At 46.4% G+C, this 22,613-nt stretch overlaps 1 protein-coding gene across 5 annotated transcripts in view; it reads left to right on the forward strand.

Moving 5' to 3' along the window:
* Window positions 1-22,613, forward strand: part of WNK1 (WNK lysine deficient protein kinase 1) — a 1,566,458-nt gene that overhangs the window by 1,332,840 nt on the left and 211,005 nt on the right. For all 5 annotated transcript variants that reach the window (XM_086952842.1, XM_086952840.1, XM_086952841.1 and 2 more), the window contains one exon: window positions 14,125-14,176. In XM_086952842.1, coding sequence (XP_086808968.1) covers window positions 14,125-14,176 — 52 coding nt within the window. The remainder of the gene's footprint in view (window positions 1-14,124; window positions 14,177-22,613) is intronic.

Consider the following 22,613-nt stretch of genomic DNA (forward strand, 5'->3'; position numbering starts at 1 on the left):
TGCTGGCGGTGGGGTTGGTAAATTCTTTGATGATGTTGAATAGTTCCTTGCTATTGTGGGCGTTGTTGTCGAGTCGATTCTTGAATGCTGATTTCTTGGTGGATCGGATCAATTGGTGGTGTTTGCGGGTGGCGTCCTTGAAGGTGGTCAGGTTGTCAGTGGTTGGGTTTTTTCTCCAGGTTTTCTCGAGGGTACGACATAACTTCTTGGATTTCTTAAGGTCATCGTTGAACCAGGGGGCCTTTTTGCTACCCTGTTTGATCTGGTGGTTTTTCAAGGGTGCTAATTCGTCAGCGCTGTGGGTGATCCATTGTGTGAGTTTGGTGGCCGCTTGGTTTGGGTCCGATGATAGGGCGGGAGGGTTTTGGTTGAGTGATGTGAAGAGTTGGTCGGTGGTGATTATGTTCCAGTTTCTTCGAGGAATAGGTTGTGGGTCGTGTTTTTTTTGTAGCTGAAGTGAACACAGGTGTGGTCCGTCCAATGGAGAGCTGTGGTGTGATCGAAGGAGATGTGTTTGCTGGAGGTGAAGATAGGGTCGAGCGTGTGTCCGGCTACGTGGGTGGGGGTGTCAACAAGTTGTTTGAGTCCGAGATTGACCAGGTTGTCCAGAAGGGTGGTTGTATTGCTGTTGTTGTTCTTTTCCAGGTGGAAGTTGAGGTCTCCCAGTAGGATGTAGTTCTCGGAGGTGAGTGCATGTGGGCTGATGAAGTCAGTGATGTCTTCGTTGAATTGTGTGCGGGTTCCTGGTGGTCTGTAGATGAGGGTGCCTCTAAGTGTGGTCCTGTGGTCGGTGTGGATCTGGAAGTGAAGGTGTTCGGCGGTCGCGAGGTTATCGTCGGAGCTGGTCGTGATTTGGATGGTGTTCTTATGGATGATGGCGATGCCTCCTCCTGTTTGGTTGGTGCGGTCCTTTCGGATGATCTTGTAAGCGTCCGGGATGGCTATGGCGATGTCGGGCGCAGATGAGGCGTTCATCCGGGTTTCTGTAAGGAAGGCGACGTCTGGCGATGCAGTGTCGAGTAGGTCCCAGAGTTCAGTGGCGTGTCTGTGGACCGAGCGGGTGTTCAGCAGGATGCACTTCAGGTTGTTAGAGTCGGAGCTGTGTTTTGGGGAGGTGGATTTGGTGTGGGTCCTGATGCAGGCGAACTTGCAGGAGTGGCAGGCGATTGGTCAGCACTACAAGGTGTTAGTCATCACAAGCCCCTACTATGTCACCTCCGTTGAGTGCATTGGAATTGAGGGGACCCTAATCCACACCGAGGACACCACACCGAACACTATGGTATTGGAGATGGGACCGAAAACAAAGACAAAGCCCAAAACCGTGAGTAATATTGACCCCCGACGTGCCAAGAAAATCTTGCACACACTGCCTCCTCCCCTCCACGTCATAGAGCGCTAGAGACCTCGGGCTCAGGTGGACACCGCAAGCATGATTCGAAACGAAGAAGGGACGAGAATGTCCTCAATACCAATCGGATGACAAGGTAAAAACATGGAGATGGCACTGACACAACACCGGCACCAAATCATAAATCAGCATTGAAGAATGCTTTGGAACTGACAAAAACCAAACATGCTTCCACACCACACAAGCCATCGGATCCGACAAAGCGATTGGACTCGAGCCATTTGGACTCCAAAAAAGCATAGACTCAGAGAAAGGAGAAGGAACATGGCAAACTTCAGTATTAAGGAAAAGCCAAGTTTCCATGACAATAAAGTCATTGGCACCTACCACAGCCATACCACCAGCAATAGGTAAGAACAAGACACATACCCAAATTCAAGAAGAGCAGGGTAATGTGTTCGAGGGACTGCATACATAAATGCAACAAAAACACACTCTCCAAAAAGGCATGCCTACAATCTAGAAAGTTTACAACCTCCTCCAAAAGGAATTTCCACTGAACAAAGAGCCACAAGCCCTATATCATTTAGTCAACCACAATCCCCAGAAACACGATCACCTTCACCAGTATAGGAAGAGGAGAAGGAGGGGGGGATATACTTCCGTAGGATTATGATGCTGATTATTCTCAGGAAAAACAGCAGCACAGCCCTGGCCCATGGGACGATTATAATGTGGTTCTGCCCGATGCGGATATCGAACCACCAATCCCATCAAAAGCGTCACCGCCACATGACACTTCGTCCTATCATAGTGTTATCCAGAGGACTGTAAAATGCCACAAACCTCCTATACACACCACAGATGAAGAAACAGATCTTTTGGTAGAGACACTATGATGCACAGTGCAATACCGTACTACGATTGGCTCTGTATTGCAAGTCTCAAAAGACATATTCAAGGACCCGGTAAAATCAAGGGCACTTACGGCATGCATTTAAAAAAAAGTACAGGCCTTCACCAACAGACCCAATTTATATAAGGGGCCACCCACCAGCTGACAGCCTAGTGGTTACAACTGCTAGAAAAGGGGCAGCATCAACGGGCACTGGAGATGCACCACATCCTGATAAGGAGAGTAAGCAGATCGATGTAGCAGGAAAAGGGGTAGCTACAGAACACGCAAACCACTGGAAAATTGCTAGTTCCGTCAGATTGCTATCTCTGTATGATAGAGCAAGATGGGATGAGATGCAAGAACTGATGCAACATCTATCAGAAGAATATAAACAACAAGTAGAAAAGCTGGTGAATGAGGGCAGACAATTTTCAAACGCTACCATTAGATATTCACTAGTTAGGGCGGACTCCTGCAAGGAGCATCAGAAGTTCAATAATGCTGCATAGACATGTGTGGCTATGTATATCTTCATTTAAGCCTGAGATGCAACAGCATATTCTAAACATTCTATTAGACAGGGAACATCTATTTGGCGAAAGTAGACAAGAATAAATGGTATAGTCTGTGCACTCCCTATTCGACTAATATATTCAATGCTAGAAATAACTTAAATGAGTGCGTGCTATCTGGTGACAAGGCAGCCAGCCTGACAATACAGAACAACAGCTAGTGGAAAACCACTGGTATACCAGATGCAATGCTCGTGTGAAGTATATCACTTTCAAACATAAGCACACAAAATAAATGTACGTAGTTGGATACACTTTTATATTATCCAAAAAGTTTCCAGTCACTACACTGATTGCTTCACAGAACAATCAAGTGGAAAGAAATCATGGATATCGAGTTCAAATAAAGATCAATTGAGTACAAAGATACAAAATATTGAATAATCACATTTGCAACATCGTTGAAAAATATATACACAAAATAAATGTTTCCACAGAATTCACATTTACAAAAACGGTCTTCCACATCATGCCCAATGCATTTCGGGATGCTATCCCTTCTTCAGGGGCGCTGTAAAGAGAATGATAGGAAAAACACATAACATATAACAAAGCCAATGATAAAAAAGTTCGCTACTTGCTGCATTCTAAAACTGCGTGTGACAATGTCCAGGGCATCACAAACAAAATATGTACATGGAGAGATTGATGACTCCTAATGTATCAGCTGTGAGTCAGTGAATGACATGCATTACTAAGACGGTAAAAGATGAATGTGTGGGGGAAAAAAGTGCTCTGAAAACGAGTGAGAAAAAACGATATCTTGTGTGTGATGTGAAAAGCGAGAAAACATCTGCCTGATTATTCCCCTTGCGTGAATCTGCATGCATTGACTGTAGAACACTACTAAGTACGTATGTAATGGGACTGACTAATAAGATCAGAAGAAGGAGTTCTACACCAATCGTCCAAAAGATACTCACTATGACCGTTGTCTGTGAGAAAAGGGGTCCACTGTTGTATGACCAAAAGAGAACAGTGTCTGTCTCTGGACAAAAACCGAATCTATTTGTAAACTTGGTTTCTGATAGATACATCTGCCGTGTGGATTCCTCACCTTGTGAATATCCCCTGCGTCAGCAACATTCAGAAATTCTTTTGTAGCTTCGCGCCGACGTGGACCCGGACGTCATAGAGGCACGGCATCGCTCGCGATTCCGCTGACGTCACCGACGCCTATAATAGGCCCACGCCGGCGTGATGACATCAGTTCCGCCCTTTTTTCCGTGCCTTCGAGGCACACGGACGGACCAATGACAGTAGACATAAACACAGTATACGCAGTACCAATATCAAGGTAACACACACAGTGTGAAGTAAATGCAATATAACATTTGACAATTAAATAAATACATAATAGAAACACTGGCATAGAAGAGTGAACAACGGGGAGGCGGGTGGGTCAGTAAGGAATCCACAGGCAGATATTGTATCTACCAGAAAAAGCGTTACCGAAGGTAAGTAACTTGTTCTTCTGATAGATACATCTGCCGTGTGGATTCCTCACCTTGTGAATAGAGTCCCACAGCAGTCCCCACTCCCGGAGGATGTCCACTCTTCTAAACCAGAAAATCCTGAAGGACAGAGCGCGCAAAGTGGCCGTCCCTCCTCACCTCAGAATCCAAGCAGTAATGCTTCGCGAAAGTGTGGAGGGAAGACCAAGTTGCCGCCCTACAAATATCCTCTACAGGAACACATCTAGACAATGCAGAGGAAGACGACTTAGCTCTTGTAGAATGAGCCCTAATACCCACTGGAGGTTCCTTACCGGCCAAAGAGTAGCAGATCTTTATACAGAGGACAATCCATCTTGATAAAGTTCTTTTATGGACCGCTCTTCCCTTCTTGCAGCCAGCAAAGCCAATGAAGAGGTGGTCATCCAGCCGACAGTCTTTAGATCTGTCCAAGTAAAAGGACACCGCCCTCTTGGTGCAACCTCTCCTCCTCTTTGGAAGGGTGTGGGGGAGGATGAAAGGTAGGGAGGGTAACAGATTGACCAAGGTGGAAAGGAGTTACCACCTTAGGCAGAAAAGCAGTCCTGGTCCTAAGAACCATTCGATCAGCATGAATGGACAGGAATGGGGGCTTGGAACTAAGAGCTTGAAGCTCACTAACCCTCCTTGCCGAGGTTATTGCAACGAGGAAAACTGTCTTAAGGGTCAAAAGCCTCATAGGACATTTGTGGAGAGGCTCAAAGGGAGCACCCATCAAAAAGGTCAAAACAAGATTTAAGTCCCACTGAGGCACAATGAAAGGAGAAGGAGGGAACTTATTTGTGAGGCCCTTCAAAAACCTAAGAACAACAGGAGACTTAAAAAGAGACGGCTGGTCAGGCATGCAGAGAAATGCCGACAGCGCAGAAAGATAGCCCTTCACTGTGGCAACAGCAAGCCCCTGTCGCGCCAGAGAAAGAGCAAACTGAAGAACATCAGATAAATGGGCTCTCAAAGGATCTAAAGACTTCTCTCCACTGCTGCTGCTGGGTTGACTTATAGGCTCGAAAAGAAGATCTGCTAAATCCTCTTGAACGTCTACCAAAAGTGCCCCTGGACTGAAGGCCCAACGACTTCGCAGTCGCCCTGCTGTCTTTAAAGCGTTCCAAGGCAGTGTCCGCTTTTTTCCCAAACAATCCAGACCCGTCAAATGGAAGATCCATCAATGCCGCCTGGACATCTGTGGAAAACTCACTTGACTTCAGCCATGCAGCTCTTGTGGCTACGGAAGAACCCATGACCCTAGCAACAGAGTCTGCTGTGTCCAATCCACTTTGAATAACCTGCCTTGCTGCAGCTTGAGTATCAGAGATTACCTCCTGGAAGTCTTTCCTACTCTCCTCAGGCACCTTGGGCACCAACTGCTTCACAGTGTCCATAAGAGCGTGGATGTAACGCCCCATCAAGCAGGTAGCATTCGTGGATTTCAAAGCCATACTGGCAGAAGAGAAAACCTTCTTAGCAGCCTGATCCTGCTTTCTCGACTCCTTATCCGCTGGGACCTGCGGAAAAGCACCCGTAGATCTTTTGGAACATGCAGCCTGCACCACCAAACTCTCTGGTAGAGGATGAGAGGATAAAAACTCCAGGTCGTCAGGAGCTGTCCTATATCTCCTAGCTACTGCCTTAGACACAGCAGGAGCCGAAACAGGTTTTTTCCAAATCTCCAAAATTGGATCCTTTAAGGCATCATTAAAAGGCAACAATGGTTCAGACACTGAGGAAGGTGAATGAAGGACCTCCGTGAGCAGATTAGATTTAAATTCTGCAGTTGGAAGAGCAATGTTCAACAAGCCCGCAGCCTTCTTTATCACTACATGATAAGGCGTCACATTCCTTGAGGGTTCATCAGAAACCGAAGCAAGGTCCCAACCAACCGGTTGGTATTTGTGTCTAAATTTTCAACACGGTCACATTCAATCAGGAAAATAATTAAGTCCAGGTGGGACTTACTTCGAAGTGCACCTGACTTCAATGTGTTATTCGACGAAGAGCCTCTTTTCGCATATACCCGCAGCAAAAACATCAAAGACATACTTTTAAGTAGGATACCAATTACACAACAATTCAAGGGAATGCGCAAATGTTTTAATTGCGTACACTGCAATAATGTCATCATGGGAAATGTGATTCATCATTCACATTCAGGCAAACCAATCACACTTAAACACAACAGTGATTGCAATACAAGTAAAGGTATATATGCAATCAAATGCCCGTGTGGATTGCTTTATGTAGGGAAAACCTCACGCAAAATAAAGATAAGAATCATAGAGCATAAGAGTACCATTCGCACAAAGTCTGTTAAATCTTATTTTGCTTCACATTGGCTTGAAAATCATCATACTATTGCCCAATTACAGTTCACGATCCTTGAATCATTGTCATTCATCGAAGGTCAAAATTCTGAAAGGACACTAGCTCAGAGGAGGCATGGTGGATCAAGTTTTTACAAACTTTAGCACCAGGGGGTCTCAACGATAGAATTGAATTGATATGTTTTTTGTAATTATACATCTTGTTGTAAGCAACATGTGAGCCTTGGGCGTTTTTCTGCAGTTTTGTACATGAATCAGCTGTTTGTCTATTCATTCGCTACACATTGGGTTATAAGGTTTCATACATCACATGTATGGAGGATATGCTTTTTCTCTTTTTTTTTTCCTTCCTTTCTTTTCTTCCTTTTCTCTCACGACCCTCATTTCTCAGGCAGCTCTCGCATGTTTTATATAGTAGGAGCAACATTAGCTTTGGTTACGGTTGACTCCACACTTTATCAACAGGTTTTTAGCCTACAGGCGTTTTTACCCACATTCACATCTTTTAGTCACACTACTTCCCACTAGCATGTCACTAACACAGTGCACCTCGTTCCGGCAGTTATATTCTTAATTCATTTTATGTTCCACCGTCTATATAGCACTTTCATTTGCATCTCCATAGTTGGTGACAAACTCTCACCACGACAAGATGGCCGCCTCAGTTAGTCTTCTTTCTAGTTCCAGTCCGCTTTCCGACTTATAATTCAGTCACGTAACTGGCGAACAGTTTCGCCCGTTCCAGCGCCTCAAGAGGAACCCGTTCATCTAGCGGGTAAGAATTATTTCTTCCAGGCAGATTCTCTTAACAGGTTCTTTCATCAGTATATCTATTTAACAGTTTGGCAACCATTAACGTAATTATACGTCTTCACCCCATAGATTTCATACAAAGGCACGTTGAAAGCCCGCAATCACACGCCACAACGCGATTCCGCGGTGAGCGATATGCAGGATACGTTCCCCTCCTGCAGGTAGGCAGTTTAGACTTTTCACATACTCTATTCTTTGCGCGCATATCGCATTAGTATTTCAAAAAGTGTTTAACGACATTCATTGAATCTCGCGTTTTTTTCGTTTTTTTCATTTTAAACTCATGACACTTCGAGTCCATTGTTACTGGTGACAACCGAGCAGCATTTCAGTAAGTACATTGCATTAGCATCGCTTTAAACACGATTTTGGTCTTTCAGCCAGCAACCAAGTTTATAAATAGATTTGGTTTTTGTCCACAGACAGACACTGTTCTCTTTTGGTCATACAACAGTGGACCCCTTTTTCTCACAGTCAACGGTCACAGTGAGTATCTCTTGAACGATTGGTGTAGAACTCCTTCTTGTGTTCCTATTAGTCAGTCCCATTACATACGTACTTAGTAGTGTTCTACAGTCAATGCATGCAGATTCACGCAAGGGGAATAATCGGGCAGATGTTTTCTCGCTTTTCACATCACACACAAGATATTGTTTTTTCTCACTCGTTTTCAGAGCACTTTTCTCCCCCACACATTAATCTTTTACCGTCTTAGTAATGCATGTCATTCACTGACTCACAGCTGATACATTAGGAGTCATCAATCTCTCCATGTATATATTTTGCTTGTGATGCCTTGGACATTGTCACACGCAGTTTTAGAATGCAGCAAGTAGGGAACTTTTTATCATTGGCTTTGTTATATGTTATGTGTTTTTTCTATCATTCTCTTTACAGCGCCCCTGAAGACTGGATATCATCCCGAAATGCATTGGGCATGATGTGGAAGACCGTTTTTGTAAATGTGAATTCTGTGGAAAAATTTCTTTTGTGTATATATTTCTTAACGATGTTGCAAATGTGATTATTCAACATTTTGTATCTTTGTACTCAATTGATCTTTATTTGAACTCGATATCCATGATTTCTTTCCAGTTGATTGTTCTGTGAAGCAATCAGTGTAGTGACTGGAAACCTTTTGGATAATATAAAAGAGTATCCAACTACGTACATTTATTTTGTGTGCTTATGTTTGAAAGTGATATATTTTACACTAGCAGTGCATCTGGTATACCAGTGGTTTTCCACTAGCTGTTGTTCTGAACATCTATTTGGCCCAGAAGTGGATACACAGAGAATATAAAAAAGATACACTGCAAAATTAATGGGAGCTTTGCAAGTCACACTACAAAAGCAGCAGTCCTTTCAGCGTTAATAAGGGAGAGCCCTCCAAAAGTCCTAACGCAGAAAACGCCACCTACCAAAGGCAACAAGTCGAAGGTACTATAGAAGTGGTTAAAAAAATAGAGGAAGAGGTAAAGGCACACCCATAGGAGGAGCCTCTACACCCAAAAAATGACTTCCCCACGCTTCGAGACATAATACCATTGCTTCAAGAATTTGACTTCAAGAATGCATTAGATCTGAAAGACACATACTTTCCCATCCAAATCCACCTAGCACATTTCAAGTACCTTCAGTTTGTGGTAAGTGGACATTATTACCAACTCAAATTACTACCATTCAGGGTAACAACAGCCCGAAGAGTAGTTACAAAATGCTTAGCAGTAGTAGCACCAAAGCACAGAAAGGAAAATATACATCTATGCGATTGGCTGATCAAGCGGTCTACCAAAACAAAAATGCCTAAAATACAATCAACATATTACGCAGATTGGGATTTACAATAAATGTAACAAAATCCCATCTACAACCGCTCCAAATACAACCTTATCTCAGAGCCTTACTAAATTCACTCTCTGGGACAGAATACCCCAATCCCAAAAGGGATTTCAATCGCCAGAAACATCTGGATCTTTTTCAGCCACATCGTCACCTGCCAATCAAAACAGTGATGAGACTTTTAGGTATGATTCATCTTGATTAGCAATATTCCCTAATGCAAGACTGTATATGAGAACCTTAACAAGAGTGTTTGGCATCACAATAGTCACCAGCGGAGGGCAACATTGAGGATCTAGTGTTGGTTTTGCCCAAAGTACATCAGGCCCTACAGTGGTGGAACACCAAGAACAAACTAAAGGCGAGAGCCTTCAAGGATGGAATTCCGCATGTAACAATCACAACAGATGCATCACTCATGGGATGGGATGGGGTGCTCGTATGGTTCAAGGACACTGGTTAACACAACAGACATTACACATCTACATGTTAGAACTGTTAACCATACAAATGGCACTCAAAGCGTTCTTACCCAACATAGCAGGGAAGAATATCCTTCTACAAACTGACAATATGACCGCAATGTACGTCATTCAGAAACAAGAAGGGACCTATTCCATACAACTGTCAAAGTTAGCACAAAACAAATGGAAATAGGCAATCAGTCACAAAATTCACCTCCTAGCGCAGTACATCCAGGGGAGAAGAACTTCCTTACAGACAGACCTGTTAAGCAGGACACAACAGCAAGTTCACAAGTGGGAAATTCACACTCCGTTAATAAAGCAAGACTTACGGTGGGGAACCCCGACAATAGATCTCATCGCCACGCCCAAGAACTAAAAATCCAAAGGGATGAATTGATCAGGGATCTTTGCTTACATGTTTCCTCATCTCCCACTCATTCCTTAAGTGGTCAGGAAACTCAGACAAACTTCCTTAACCATGATACTGAGAGCTCCAAACTGGGCTCGGCACCCATGGTACCGAACATTAACAGAGCTATCCCTATTACTTCACGAGAAGCTACCCAACTATCCAGAACTCCTTAGTAGCGGGGGGGGGGGGGGTCAGACACCCAATCCTCAGCAACTCAATCTTGCAATCTGACTATTGAGGTCATTGAATTTGGATACCTAAATTTACCTCCACCAATCACAAGAGCATGTTATGCCTCTAAATGGAAATGTTTTGGTCGCTACTGCGCTTCAAATGACATTAATCCATCAGAACAACAACTAATATGCTAATATGCCTACATTTAGCAGCTGTTGCAGCTTACCTACAAAACAGAAAACACCAATCCTTATTCGGCATACTTGTTATAAAAGCTTTGTGGAAGGATAAAGAAGAGTAATTCCACCACGTACACCACCTGTACCTACCTGGAGCCCAAACATTGTGTTAACAAGACACATGGGCCCACTCTTTGAGCCATTCCACAAATGTCAAATACCGTTCCTTACATTTGCTTTCCTTGTGGCAATCACCTCTCGAAGAAGAGTCTGTAAAAATACATGCACTCACTGTAGATGGAACCGTAATTTCAAGTATTCCAAGACAAAGTGCAGTTACGCACAAACCCAACATTTCTACCAAAAGTCATCTCACCTTTTTATTTAAATCAAACTTTGAACTTATCTGTTTTCTTCCCAAAACCAGAAACAATAGCAGAAAGAGCATTACATACACTTGATGTCAAACATGCTCTTATGTACTATCTAGAAAGAACAAATCCCTTAAAAAAAACACAACAATTTGTAGCATTTTCAAATCCACACAAAGGCAATGCTTTCTCAAAATCCGGAACAGCATGGTGGATAGTCAAATGTATACAAATTTAATACGCAAAAGTCAAAGGAACGCTAACAGCTATGCCTACAGCTCATTCAACAAGAAAAAAGGGAGCATCAGTGGCCTTGCTAGGGAATATTCAATTACTTGACATTTTCAAAGCAGCAACAAGGATAAACCCACATACGTTTACTAAACACTATTGTGAGATGTGCAAGCCAGACAACAGGCTCAAATAGGGAAAACAGTTCTACGCACATTATTTCACACAACTGCACCATCTCTTGTCTAAAGCCACCGCAAGAGGGGTATTACTTTATGCATTGCATGTGTATCTGCATCCAATGGCGTATGTTACTTACCTTGTAAGCATCTATTCATTGCGTGTAGTGCCTCAGATTCACATGCACCATACCACATACCGACAGGTATTAGATGGTGATACAAATACGCACCTATACAGCATGTTCAACAGCAAAACTGACTTAGCAAACTATATCCTCACTTCCTATATGGCAAATCTTTTTATCTAACAGAGGAATTGTTGAACGTGCACAATGCCGTGAGGAGGAGGAGTAGAAACAACGATGTGGCCTAACGGCTTGGGCGGTTGACCTTGAAGCAGGGGAACCGGGTTCGAGTCTCATCAGGGATGCTCAACATCCTGTAATTCGGAGCAAATCACTTAATCTCCCCATGCTGAACAACAACACAACATTTAAAATTAATGCGTCCATCTTTAACGCAACGTGTGCTCATGTAAAGCGATCTGATACCTTCGGATCTAGTTTGTGCTATATAAAATAAAAACAAAGAACGCATGATGCCGACCATTAAAATTCCTTGAGGAAAACAGAAAAACAACTAGTAGCATCCAGGCCCAACATTAGATGGCAGGAGTATGCTTGGCATGTGAATCTGCAGCACTACACGCTACAGATAGATGCTTATAGGGTAAGTAACATACTCCTTTCTCTAAATCAAACATTTTAAACTCTAAGACACTAGAGACCACATGCAGGACCTTTCTAAACAGTGCCCAAAATTGTGTCCTAATACATTTGTATGATGAAGATCTAAACCTGAGGCATTAATGTAGTTTTCACTGAATAAAAGGTAAATACTAGTTATACTTTTAGAGAATGGAGAATACAATGACTTGATTGTATCCCTACAACATGGGGAATTAACTTTTCTGAGTGAGGATAGTACTGCTTCTATGGCGCTCTAGAAGTGACCATTGAAAGAACCAGCCTTACCGTCTTGGGCAACGCATTTCCTAACCAGGCCAGTCTCTCTGACTCTAAAATGCAATAATACCATTGAGCAGCTGCTAAAGCCAGAAGTGCAATAGGTTGCCTTACCTGCATTTTCCACACCTGTGGTCTGTTTTGAATTTACGCTTTATTCAGTTTCCGAACATACTTCACTAGAGCAACGGTGGTTGAAGTGCCTTTCTCCATTCCGCTTTTGAGAATTTTTTCCAAAGTAATACTCAATTTGTTCAGGAGATATTTCAGAACCTTTTTACCTAGGCCTACATTGTCTAATGTTGCTCTTTGTTCTGACTTTTCCAAAAGCTCCACGACACCGTGAGCCCTAGATTTAGCCATAAATTCCACACACTACCCCCATCATGACATCCTTCTGCTGCCCCTTTAGCCGGTTGATTTGACTTAACCAAACCACAAAATATAGGTTGTTAAAGACTGGAATTTGCAACAAAGGTTGCAGAAATCACAAAGGGTAGTTGTGGCCTGTGTCTATTGTAACAGGCATGCAAAATTCTTAAATGCATAGATTTTAGAGCAGTTTCCAGCCCCACCACCAGATGGTGTAATTGCTATAAGTTAATGGTAGAGAGGCTACAGAATAGAAATGTATTACCATAAAGTTCCTACATCTTTTTAGTAGTCCTTATGCCTGCCTCATGATCTATTGAACTTCAGGCTTCAGCCACTGCATGGCCTTTTATAGTTTTCTGTCTGCACAATATGATTCTGTGGATTTATTTGGCATTCATACCTAAGGTTTTCTATCTCTTCCACATAAACAAGAGGGGATAAATAAATGTACACAATTTTGCTGGTAAGTTAATGAACTCATATTGTTGGAAAGCAACAATAGTGTGTGTATATATATAAATGGGTCACAAGCTATAGTATTTTAGTTTGTTTACGCTTATTTTTGGTGTAATGTGTGCACAATAAACTTAATTGCTTTTAAGCGCTGGACCAACAAAGTGGCATTTTCAGCATGGATCGGATTTTACTTTGCTAAGCCTCCTGTCTGTGTTCTGTTACTGGGTGGTTGTGTTTACATTGAGCATGTCCAATCGACATTGGCCAAGCATAGTGGCTGGTATACTTGGAGGATGGGTTCGATTATGAATGAGCTGGTAAGGCTTCAGTTTGTGAGTTCTGGGACTCTTTAGGACATGATTACATTGAACAAGCCATCACAATGAAACATGGGAAACTGATAAGATGGAGAATGGGTCTCTAATTATAAGTAACTCCTTATTTAGTGCTATAATTGGGCTGGTCTTAGTAACAGTGGCTATGTTTTTACCTCTCAAAATGGTTACTGAAAATCTCTCTGCTTTTTACTCTAGTTTCCAGAAAGGGCCTTGGGTTACAGTTGCCTCTACCAGTGGATGTTTCTGCCACATTTTGTGAACGATGTGAGACTTAGGCACCTAGAGGACTACAGTTACTATGGAAAGTTCATGCCTCTTTAAAATACTTCAGTATCATTGGCACACACCCGATTTCCCTTGCTGCACTTGGAAGGGTAGCCCTCAGACTTGTGTTAACACTCAGTAACCTGAAAATATATGCGAAAGTATTTAGGACCGGCTGGTTGCAGAGTATGGTTCTCAGCTCCTAATTGAATATTAATGGTTTCTTGTCCTGCCAATAGTTGGAGACAGTTCCGAGCTGTTAGCAATGACATATTACTTATGGGCACCTATCTTATAACAGTTGGTGTATAACATAGTCCTCAATTAAAATGTGTTTTTTTTTTGTTTTTGTTTTTTTAGCAGCCAGTACCTACAGTGTCTACGCTTGAGGAAGTGCAGCAGAAGGTCGATGGTAACTATCTGTCAATAGTAATAAATACATGTATGAATATTCCCCTAAGTTCCACTCTTTGACTGTACTACCAATTGCGACAACTCCCAGCGCTTATATACTTAAAAACATTTTTGGGAATAATTCATTAGCAGTTCAGTTTGACAATGATATGCTATACTTACATCAATAGTCTGACCGCTGTTGCTATTTATGGGGAGCTGCCCCTAGCAGGGTAAATGATTTTAGTGTTTTGCAGAGCCCCCACTTAAATATTTTTCAGGTAGAATGTTTGAGATCTTTGAGTAAAATGCAGACGACTTTGATGGATCGACAGGGAGTTTGCCTCAAAGTAAGAGAGGAAGGTAAATTGCTGAACGCAAAAGCGAAAAATCTCCACCTCAGATAGGTGTTCCTTCTACCAGTGCAAGGTTCCCTTTTCAGATACTTCCAGTGGGAGAACTTGGAATATGTCTCAGATCCGAATTCTCTTTCCTGCCACACTCAATTACAGTGCTCTGCATCATGGCATCAACAGTTGAGACTCTTTGTTCGAAACCATAATGTCAGACTTGTTTGATGTTTAAGCCTCTATAAACATCTGCACTCAGATAAATGATGAGAACTTGAACAACACAAAATTGTTTTTATCAGTGTGAGTACTACTCAGATTCAGTATATTTGATTAAAATATTTCCCCCGCAAGAATAAAGCAAAGGTACCAGAAAAAACAAAGCTACCAGAAAAAACAATACAATTGCATAAGTCTTTCTCTTATGGTTCTGTCTATAGCATGTTCACCCGAAGAGCCCTCCCCAAAGAAGAACACTTTCTAGGCACACTACTACAACTTTGTAGTCTAGTTGACTGTTTTTTTTTCCTCCATCATTGTGCATTTATTGTCTACTCAACGATGGTGATGTCCATGAAAATGATCACCTTAATTCTTTTTATCCTCATAGAAGAGCACCACTTAGAAGTATGTCACATGCAACTCTCCTATGTGAGGTTACTTTGTCCGCATACAAGTGGGCTGTACATATAGTCTCTCCCAGCATCACCTTTCAGAATTTGGCCAGTCAACAATTTGTAACATTCTAGGACACTCGTCTACTAGTAACAGCCACATCAAAACTCAAATCATGACTTACCGATGTTATCTTCAAGACTGCAGTTCGAATTGTGATTGAAACGTCTTCCTCCCTGGCTTTGGGAACTCTCAGAACCAGCCATGGAAAGCTTCATAACCATTGCTGCTTCAAAGTTTGCACTATCTTCTGTGCTCATAAAATGTAAAACACCTGACCAGGACTTTCTTAGAACAACCTTAAACCTTACTCGGCAGCAGTAGGAAAAAACTGTTGTCAGCCCGAATTTATCTGCCTCCTTTAGCAATGCACTGAGTCAGAAAGTATCCTTTCTCTTCTCATCAATAGTCATAAGCATTGGATTATTCCCGCCTGTGTTCAGCAACCCCGGAGTACATATTAAATATATATATATAGCATAAAACATGTACAGACTACTTTAAAAGACATATATATTGTGTATATGTATACATATAACTATGCAGCCTATGTTAAGAGCTAAAAACGCCCTATGTACATTGAAGTGTCCTTTAATAAATCTCTTACCAGACTTAAGCAATTCTGTAAATAGAAAAACGGAGAGCATAAAGTTCAAAACCACAGCCTTTATCAAAGAGAACATTGCAAGCGAATGCAAAGGCATTATTAGCCAATAGGCTGTATTAAAAGCATATCAAGAGAATGCTGCCTTCATGCCTTTAAAACCTCTAGGACCTCCCACATATCATCATGCCCCAAAGGTGAGCGTTAAGTCAGTTATTTTTTCTTGCTTCTTCAGTGAGGATCCTAGAGCATTGAGCTCTCTCAGGACCTAATACATTATCTAAAAGAAACAGGTTAGTATTAAATTCCTTACCTTAGAATATCCCCAGGCGTCAGACTGGATCCGGAAACTTTTGCGTAGCAGTACCCTTTCGCGTCGGTAGGTGTCGTCTGCGGCTCCGCTTACATCGTTGGTGCCAGGATGGCGTCGCTGGGGTACTTAAAGGCCACCCTCGCACGCTGACAGGAGCGGTCCCGCAAGCGACTCGAGCTCCGGCAGTCTGCCCGCGCCGCTCGAGGTCCCGGGCCGGAAGGAGGTTGAGTGACCGGTTGCGGGGCCAGAGTCACCACAGTTCCGGGAGTCGTCATCAGTCCTCTGGCTCAAAGTCCTCAGGTAAGAGGCACAAGAAGTCGAAGAGGCAACATCGCTCTTCTGACTCCCCCCGAGGCTCGCGCCACACGGCCGGGGGTTCGGGCGACACCGCCCGCGCATTATCGCAGCCTGCTCCATACCCGCCGGTCCCTGGGCAGAATGCGACGCAGAGGAGATAGAGGCCTTCCTCATGGCCATGAGGTCGCTCACTCCTCCGTCGGGTTCCGCGGCGCCTTTGGGCCAAGAGGCCCCGACTAGGTCACCAAGCGGGCCGGGTGCTTCGGCCCTGGCGCCATCGCAACTTCAGTCCCGACGCCACAGGGCCCCGCTGGAACCAGTTCTGGATCTGGGTCGTTGCCGGTCAACCTTACAACCTCGCCGGCGCAGGCCCCCAGGGTGTCGCCTCCGGCGCCGTCCCAGGACGACGTCGTCCTTGGTCCTACCCTCGATTTGGGTCCGGCGCCGTATTAGACGCCGCTAGGAGATTTTTACTTCTACGACCCGGCCCCATCCTTTGACCCTGAGTATCAGGAGGTGGGTGGCGAGGAGGATTGGGAGGAGCCCGAGGACCCTCTGGTGACTGCCAGTCTTCTCAGGACTGGGCAGGTGAGCTAGGGGAGGCCAGTGGTCTGGACACTTTGCCAGACACTGGTTTTGTCTCCTCTCCTACCGTGGCTACGGAGGAGGGGGCTGCCTGTAGTGTGGTGCTGACGCGGGCTGCCAAGGCCTTGGGCTCCCCATCGCGGCCGTGAGGACTAACCTCCTCACTGAGGTCCTTAAACCACAGGCTGAGCCTCTGCTGTTGTTTAATGAGGCATTGTCGGACGTTCGTCTGGGCACTTGGTCCAAGCCCGCTACAAGTCTGCCTGTAGATAGGAACGTGGCCAGGCACCATCGCCTGGCTCTGGGCGACCCTTGCTTCCTGTCCACCCACCCCACCCCAACCCACCCCCGAGAGCCGGGATATCCAGGCCTCTAACTCCCAGACCGCATTTCCGACGCCTCCCCCTGATCGGGAATCCAAGAGGTACGAACAGTATGGTAAGAAGATGTTCTCCTCACTTAGTTTGGGGTTGCGGTCAGTCAACACCGCGTGCCTCTTGGGCCGTTACACCCACTCTCTGTGGGACACGGTCGCGGATGTGCTCACCCAAGCACTGGTGGAGGGGCGAGATGCGGCACGGTATTCCATCCGGTGTGGGCTGGATACCACGGACTCGCTGGGCAAAGCGATGGCAACGACGGTGGCGATTCGTCGCCACGCCTGGCTGAGGTCCGCCAACTTTTGGGCTGATGTCCAAAACACCCTTATGGACATGCCATTTGATGGCCGTCGCCTCTTTGGCAACAAGGCAGCCAGTGTGCTTGAGCACTTTAAAGACTCCAGGGCTACGGCCAAGTCCTTGGGCCTCTCGGCCCCGCGCCAGCAAACTGCTGCCTTGTGCTCCTTTCGTGGCCAAGGAAGGGGCGCCCCCACACTTCCTGCTAGCCACCATCGCAGACTAACATCCAGCGTGGTGGCGGACGTGGTAACCGCTGTGGCGGCATTCGGGGACAACGGCGAGGTAAGTCCACACCTACCCCTGCTGCATCCGCCTCAAAACCCTCCTAGTCCGGGCTTTCAGTTGACGCCAGTGGGGGGCAGGGTTCGCCATCACCTCCTCCACTGGCGCACTGTCACATCGGACAGGTGGGTGCTGCAAATCGTCCGAAGGGGCTACTTCCTCCCCTTCGAGGCTATCCCCTCCAGCCATGCCACCGCGTACCACCACGTGTCGGGGGATCACTTGAGTCTTCTGCAAAAAGAAGTTACGGCCCTCTTGGCCAAGGGGGCCAACGAGCGCGTTCCTGGGCCAGAAGTAGGGTGTGGTTGTTACTCCCAATACTTTCTGGTTCCCAAGAAGGGCAAAGGGGCCCTACGCCCTATCTTGGACCTGCAGAACGTCAACGGCTTCTTCCGAAAGGAGAAGTTCAAGATGCTGACACTAGCTCAGGTCTTAGCTGCCCTGGACCCGGGAGACTGGATGGTAGCGTTGGACTTGCAGGACGCTTATTTCCATATCCCCGTCCTGCCTGCCCACCGGTGTTACCTGCGGTTCACGGTAGGCCACGAGCACTTTCAGTTTACCGTGCTCCCCTTCGGCCTCACCAGCGCCCCACAGGTTTTTACGAAGGTGATGGCGGTGGTCGCAGCTCATCTGCGCAGGTTAGGGGTTTCAGTCTTCCACTACCTCGACGACTGGTTGTTGAAGGCGGGCTCGCCCCTGACAGTCGTCAGCTACCTCCAGACTACGGCCAACCTCCTGCACCTGCTGGGGTTCTCATCAATGTGCCGAAGTCACACCTGTGTCCCTCTCAGAAGCTCCTCTTCATCGGAGCGGTTCTCGACTCGGCGCGGTTTCGGGTTTATCCTCCCGAACAGCAGGTTCGGGATATTCAGGCTCTGATTCCGATCTTTCAGCCTTTATCCCAAGTCTCGGTCAGGTTGACGCTGCGGCTTCTGGGGCTGATGGCCTCCGACATCCTTCTGGTGCATCACGCACGGTGGAGGATGCGGGCTCTGCAGTGGGGCCTGAAGTTTCAGTGGGCCCAGCATCAGCGCAACCTGTCCGACCACGTCCTGATCTCGGAGGGCACTGTGAGACGGTTGCAGTGGTGGCTCACGGACCGCGATTGGGTCGGCAGATCCCTCTCCCTCCCCCAACCGGAACATGTAGTTGTGACGAACGCGTCCCTCCCAGGTTGGGGGGGCAACATGGGAGAGGCGGAGATCCGAGGCCTCTGGTCTCCGGTGGAGTCCCGGCTCCATATCAACCTTCTGGAGCTGCGGGCGATTCATCTTGCACTGAAGGCATTCCTCCTTTTCTGTCCGGGGGAGTGTAGTGCAGGTGTTCACGGACAACACCACCGCCAAGTGGTACTCCAACAAACAGGGCGGGGTGGGGTCGTGGACCCTCTGCCAGGAGGCTCTGCGCCTCTGGTAGTGGCTGGAACATCGGGGCGAAACCCTGGTGGTTCAACACCTGGCAGGTTCACTGACCGCCAGGGCGGACAAACTTAGCCGCCGGTGCATGATGTATCACGAACGGAGTCTGAACTCTGACGTGGCGCAAGGTCTCTTTCTGCACTGGGGAGAGCCTTGGATAGATCTGTTGGCCACCGAAGAGAACGTAGTGAAGTAGTGTGGCTCACTAGTTAGAGGCGGCAGACCCGAGAGCAGAGGACGGCCCGGGACCAGGGTTCGATTCCCGACGCGGCAGGTTTCTGGACCAGGGTCAGCGGACTCGATAATTCTCTCGCCTCGGTGCCCACTCTGATCAGCGATCACACTCGGCAACTCTGGGCACTAGCTTGCCTCAACTTCACTAACGGCCCCACCAGACCGCCGGGGATGCCTGGTCTCACCCTGGAGATACCCACTAAGGGACCATCTCTCAGGGAAGCCAGGAAGGGTTTCGCAGCGGTCGAAGCGCGGAGATACTCCTCCGGGAGTCGATCCTAGCGCTATATAAACCTGCAATTAATTAATTAATTAACGCACAATGTCATCAGTTCTGTGCGCTGGAATTTCCAAGGCGGCAGTCGCTCGGAGACGCTTTTCGTCGCGAGGGGAGTTGCGGTATGTTATTAGCCTTTCCGCCTATACCACTTCTGCCCAGAGTGCTGAAGAAGATCAAGCGCAACCGGGCCCTAGTCATCCTTGTGGCTCCGGACTAGGCACGAAGGTACTGGTATCCCGAGCTACTCAGCATGTCTCTCGATCCCCCGATTCGTCTGCCTCTTCAGGAGGACCTTCTGTTGCAGCAGCAGGGGACGGTCCTCCACCCGAACCTGTCCAGTCTCCACCTCCATGCGTGGAAATTGAGCGGCGACAGTTGAAGCCATTTTGCTTGCCTCCTGAAGTCTGCAATGTAATTCTGGCAGCCAGGCGTCCCTCCACGAAGTTTGTATACGCGTGCAGGTGGAACAAATTTGTGGCATGGTGCACAGCAAAGGCTGTGGATCCTCTCTGTACCCCTTTCTGAGGTTCCCCTCTTTTTTCTTTCTCTTGCCCAGCAGGGCTCTGCTCTGGGCACTATCAATGGCTATCTTTCTGCCTTCTTAAGGCTACCTGATCAGCCATCTTTGTTCAAGTCCCCAATTGTAAATAGGTTCTTGAAGGGCATCGCTCATATGTTTCCCCTGTTCCTTTCGTGATGCCTCAGTGGGACTTGAACCTGGTTCTGACTTACCTGATGTGCGCTACCTTTGAGCCACTTAATAACTGTCCTCTTCGTCTTCTTACCCTTAAGACTGCTTTCCTGGTTGCCATCATCTCTGCCAGTAGAGTGAGTGAGCTCCATGCTCTTTCATCTAAGCCTACCTTCCTTTCCGTCCATCCGGACCAAGTTGTGTTGTGGACGCGACCCTCTTTCCTTCCCAAGGTAGTCACGGCCTTCCACATCGGGCAGTCCATCACCTTGCCCACCTTCTTACCGCCTCCGCACCCCTCAAAAGAAGAAGAGCGACTCCACCGTCTGGACCCAAAGCGTGCGCTTTCATACTATCTGGATCGCACACGCCAGTTCCGGGTGGATGACCAACTATTTGTTGGTTACCTGGGCGCCAAGAAGGGACTGGTGGTGCACAAACGAACCATCTCTCGGTGGGTCATCTTGTGTATGAAGGCATGCTATTCTTTGGCTAAAAAGGAGCCTCCTGTTACTCCAGTATTGGAACTTCCATAGATTCACATGCCTGAATCATTCCCCGTCGTCGAGTATAGCAAACTGAAAAGAGGCCTAGGCCCATTTCCCTTTTGCAACCCATAGCCTTTGTTATGCAAAAAAGGCCCAAACTTTTCCCTGAACCAATCAGAGCTCCTCACCCTCTAGAACACTCCTGAGAGAACCTTCTGTCCCTCAATTTTTCTACTGCAAGTTGTGCTAGGGAGTCTCCTTTGAGCTCTGCTCAAACTCTTTACTTTTACAGTATTTTGACTTAGATTTGAGGTTTTTCATCTACCATGTCTGAGAAAGAGAAGAAAGGATTATTTGGAGCTTGTTCCACCTGCTCTAAGAAGAGGCTTTATACAGATGACCCTCACAAGGACTGCATCTACTGCCTCTATCCAGACCATAAGGCAGCAGATTGTAAGGTATGTCATACCTTTTCGAATAAGACCTTGAGAGATCGTGAGGGAAGGCTACTGATCTGGCTTCAGAAGGTTAAGGCCAGGAAGGAGATCCTCTCAAGTGAGAGTGAAGGGGAATCTGTGGCGTCTAAGATCTCAGAAGAGAAGTAGATCTCCTCAGACACATTCCTCAGGGGAAAGACCTGAGAAGGCCCCAAAAAAGACCACTCCAGGGTCTTCAGGGCGCAGTCCCTCAAAATCCCCTTCAGTCTCAGCTAAGGGCAAAAAAGGGTTCTGCTGGTGAGGTGAAACTAGTGTAATCCGCCTCAGATCCACCACAATCACCTCAGAAAATCAAGATTACCATCAAACGGTCTTCTCTTACGCCTTCTGAGGAGAAGGGTACTGTTTTAGCACCGTCGGCGGGACGGTCGACAAAAAAGGGATCATCGACGACGACAAAAACACCTCAGTCGACGAAGAAAGATAATGATAAAGACAACGGCGGAGTCGACGACGGCAGCGTCGACGAGGACTGTGTCGACGACAGCAGTGTTGACGGCAGCGTCGACGACGACGTCGACGAAGACAGCGTCGACGGTGACTACAACGTCGACGGTGGTGTCGACGACGATGACTTGGTTGACGACGGCGATGGGAATCTTGTCGACGGGCTCGTCGACGAGAGAAAAAACACCAGAAAAAAGGTTAGTGCCTCGGAAAAAACCTATACCACCAGAGGTTACATCTCTGAGCAAGGTCTCCCCATTGTTGCCGTTTCACCGGCTGGAAGAGGAAGATTCAGAAAAGGAAGATGACCAGTATGGAATTGCCAGTGGCCCTTCGCAATTGCAGGTCAAGTACCAGGAAGAGGATTCTGAGGAGGAATATGGGGGTTATCAAGAACAGCACCGATCTCGCCAACAGCAACGCGAGGAGATGACAAGTGTGCCATCCTCTTTGTTGAAGGATCTCCAGGGCATGTTGGAGGATTATAGGATGAGATACCCAACGACTCCAGTCGCTCAACAGGCCCCAGAGGTTACTCCACGTCCACGATCGGTGCCAGGGACACCGGTTCGTAGGAGAGAGATTTTGCCGGAACCTACTGCTAGGTCTCCA

Source organism: Lissotriton vulgaris, chromosome 1_2 (assembly GCF_964263255.1).
Source record: "Lissotriton vulgaris chromosome 1_2, aLisVul1.2, whole genome shotgun sequence".
NCBI classification, from domain to species: domain Eukaryota; kingdom Metazoa; phylum Chordata; class Amphibia; order Caudata; family Salamandridae; genus Lissotriton; species Lissotriton vulgaris.